Source organism: Prosopis cineraria, unplaced genomic scaffold, assembly GCF_029017545.1.
Source record: "Prosopis cineraria cultivar Desert tree isolate PC_DT_omini unplaced genomic scaffold, ASM2901754v1 PC84, whole genome shotgun sequence".
Taxonomy (NCBI): domain Eukaryota; kingdom Viridiplantae; phylum Streptophyta; class Magnoliopsida; order Fabales; family Fabaceae; genus Prosopis; species Prosopis cineraria.
In genome coordinates, this window is record NW_026555411.1 from 71,600 (window position 1) to 75,215 (window position 3,616).

The 3,616-nt window shown below is 36.8% G+C and overlaps 1 protein-coding gene across 1 annotated transcript; it reads left to right on the forward strand.

Annotated features, from left to right (window-relative positions):
• The first annotated feature begins 1,238 nt into the window (after positions 1-1,238).
• Positions 1,239-2,417, forward strand: LOC129295291 (RING-H2 finger protein ATL40-like). The gene has a single exon (XM_054933791.1). The coding sequence runs from the start codon at positions 1,364-1,366 to the stop codon at positions 2,150-2,152; it is 789 nt and encodes a 262-aa protein (XP_054789766.1). The 5' UTR covers positions 1,239-1,363; the 3' UTR covers positions 2,153-2,417.
• The last annotated feature ends 1,199 nt before the right edge of the window (positions 2,418-3,616 follow it).

Below are 3,616 nucleotides of genomic sequence, written 5' to 3' on the forward strand. Positions count from 1 at the left end.
CCAACCTTTGCCTATGAAACAAATATACATAGTTAGCGTGTGTGTGATGCATATATTAAAAAAAATATAATCTTTAATCCTTATAATTTTATTAAATTTTATTTTTAATTTTTAATTATTTTAGTATTTTTAATTCTTATAAAAATTAAAAATATTAAAAAATTAAAATTATAAAAACATAAAAAATAAATATCACTCAATTTTTTTAAAAATTATAAAGATTAAAATATTTAAAAAACAATTATAGGTATTAAAACATTGGGAAAAGTCAATAAGACTTTGGAGCAAGTAGCAACGATTTCCAGAGTCCAGAGCTATTAGTCTAAGATGTTGTCTATTTGGTAACATGTGGAGACCATTGTTGCAGAAATTCAATGCAAGGTAAGTCTGAAGAAGTTGCCTTCCTTGATCAAATATCTGTTGCCTATATTTGCAATCAGTACAAAACCAGGCGGTGAACAAATTAAAGCCCGTGAACATTTTAATATATAACATATATTTCAAGGGTCAGACTCTTAATTGGGATTTAATAAATTAAGTTTCTTGTTTAGTTATAATTATACTGGCAAACCCCTTAGACTTTTGCATTTTCAAGGTCATGTCACAACAAAACAACTTCTCGCAATTTCATCATCTTTTTCCTTCAACCCCTTCACACCCGCGCGTTTCACAGTTCACAATAATCATTCACACCCCCGTCTTCCGAGGAACCACCACATTCAACGCTTTTGTTAATTCTTTTTAATATAAAAAAACCACCTTAATCTTTGTTTGCTTTTGCATTTCGTCTGAACACAAAACTTATCTTTCAATTCTATCATAATATTAAATTCGCTTTTTTTATTATTCATTTTTAACGTCTTTTATTGATGCTTAGAAAATTTTCCAAATTCATCAATTTTGTGTAACAATTTAATAAATTAATAATTTTGTTCCTTGAGAATTTAATATGGATAAAAAAAATTTATAATAAAGATTTAATATCATAATTTATGAATAGTTATTCTCTCTTATAAATAAGACGAGACTATAAATCAACTAAATTGTGTTTATCTATCTTAAATCAAAAATTTTTTATCAACAAAATAATCAAACATTTTTTTTAAATAAACTTCATAACAAAAACAGGTCGATTCAAATCACCAGTATAAACAAAGTCAAGATTCAAACACGTATACGTGTCGTCATAGGTAAATTGCACTCCTAATGAACTTGTCTCCTTCTTTAAGCGCGCAAAAACATAGCGAAGAAGCACATATCCACCACGATACGCCTTTCTCACGTCCCTGCATCGCTCGCTCTCTCTCTCTCTCTCTCTCTCTCTCTCTCTGAGTGCCTCTGTATCACTGTTCTGAAGAACATCATGAGTAGTCCCCAGGACGCCGCCACTCCTTTCGACTTTCCGGTGGCAAATCTCCCCAGAAGACCCGACTCCGAGGACGCCAGGTTGAACAGCAATATCTTGCTCATAGCTATTATCTCCTTGTCAATCGTCTTAGCCCTCGTCTTCGCCCTTCATCTCTACGCCAGGTACGTCCTCCGCCGCCAAGCCCGCCGTCGCGCCGCCATACACCATCTCAGCCTCGCCGTCGCCAGATACTCCACAGGCGATCCGCCAAACAACACCGGGCTCGACCCCACCGTCATTGCCTCTCTCCCCACCTTCGTCTTCAAACGAAGCAAAGACAAGTCTCGGAACGAAAACAGCGACGATGGCGGCGACCGCTGTGGAGATTCCTCTGTGATGGAATGCTCTGTTTGTCTAAGCAATCTGGAAGATGGAGAAGAGGCGAGGCTGCTTCCAAATTGCAGGCACGTGTTCCACGTGGCCTGTATTGACAGGTGGCTGTCGTCTCATTCGACGTGCCCGATTTGTCGAACGATGGCTCGGCCGGTGCTTGAGCCCCGGCCACGTGAGGGTCCAGTCGGCCGGGCCAGGCCTGCCGCTAATGACTTACCGATGGCTCCGCCTGCGGACCCTGCTGCAGAAGGTACGTCAGACGGCAGTGGAGCTAAAAACAGCGGTTCGATTTCAAGGTTGAGCTCCTTCAGAAGAATACTTAGTAGAGAAAGATCTTCCAGAAGAATCCAACCTTCTTCTTCTTCATCTACCATCGATGATAATATTGATCGTGATTTGGAGAGACAGTGATTCATCCTGAGTTCATTTTTTTTTTTGCCATTTTCTTAATTGATTTTGTGGTTATACATTTTTTTTTGGGGCAAAAAAAAAAAAAAAAGGATTTGGGACATATTGGGGAGGTGTATCGTCTGGCCAATCTTTCGTAAATTTAATTAATTTAGCAGTAAAGAGGGTATTGTATAAAAGAAGAAAAGTGAGAGGCAGAATGTGTTTCAACTTTCAATTTTGTAATACATCTCATTGTCCAAAAATACAAGAGAAATTATGTTTTGGCACTTAACTACACAACAATTGATGTAATGTAACCGACATATTTCGCTACATTATTACATTTTTTTTTTGGTTTGATGAAAATTATAATTAGAAAATCTTAAATAAAAAAAAGCAGAAGTTAATAATTCTTTTTTTTTTTGGTAATAGTAAGAAGTCAAACTTTTAAAAATTTAAAACTTAAAAAAAAATTAGGTTTTAAATTGTAGTTTTAACTTTTAAGTGACTTCGATAATATTTGCTTCTTTAAGAAATTTTGGCAGCGAAATTCTAAAGTCTCGTAGCAATTTCTAATTTTTAGAGTAATTACAGTTCAGAAAAAGTTTTTAACATAATTCTCTGTCAGGTTAAAGTGGTTAAATTTATTGGCAAAAAATAGTTAAAACATAATGTTCCTAATATTGAGGGTAGATTGGAGCGCAACTGTCTTTTTTTGGCCTGAAGAGATTCATTCATTTGAAAAGGAAAATAACTGTAAGAGGCCAACGCCCGATGGTTCACAAAACCAAAACAAATAAAGGCAGACAAATAACAAAAAGCATTAAATGAAACAAAAGTTGAAATATAAGCCATCGGCCAACCCCTGGATGCTCTGCACCCACTATCAATAAGCCATCACAGTTCTGTTGCACACCCAGGTCCTCGAGAAGAAGAAGAGCTAGAGGAGGTGGTGGTGGTAAAGTCACCCAACTCGAAGGTCCCAACTCCTTTAAAGCAAAACCTGCCAACCAGTCTGCAGCTCTCAATTCCCTCTATGAGAGATGAGATAAAAGGAAAGATTATCAAAGGATTCAGTTATGTCCAGTATGTCACTTAAGAGAGTTCGATATTGCCAATCACACAACATTAACGACATGTTAGAGCAGCATTTAAACAGAACACTACAATCCGTTTCTAAAATAATCCCTGCACCGGCCCAAGACTCAGCTATTTGTAATGCCCTTCGTGCAGCATATAGTTCAGATAAAAAACCTGAGTCTACCACCATCGTTGTAGTCCATCCAACTAGCATAAACCCATTAGCATTACGTACCACCACACCAATTGCTGCACTATCATCCGAAGACCGATGGGCCCCATCAAAATTAATTTTCACATTTCCAAAAAGGGGTTTTAACCAAAGAGAATCATCAGTCTTAATATCCACACTAGAAGCAAAACTGAGTGGTAATAGTCCCTTAGCAGTCTAGAAATTCTGTAACT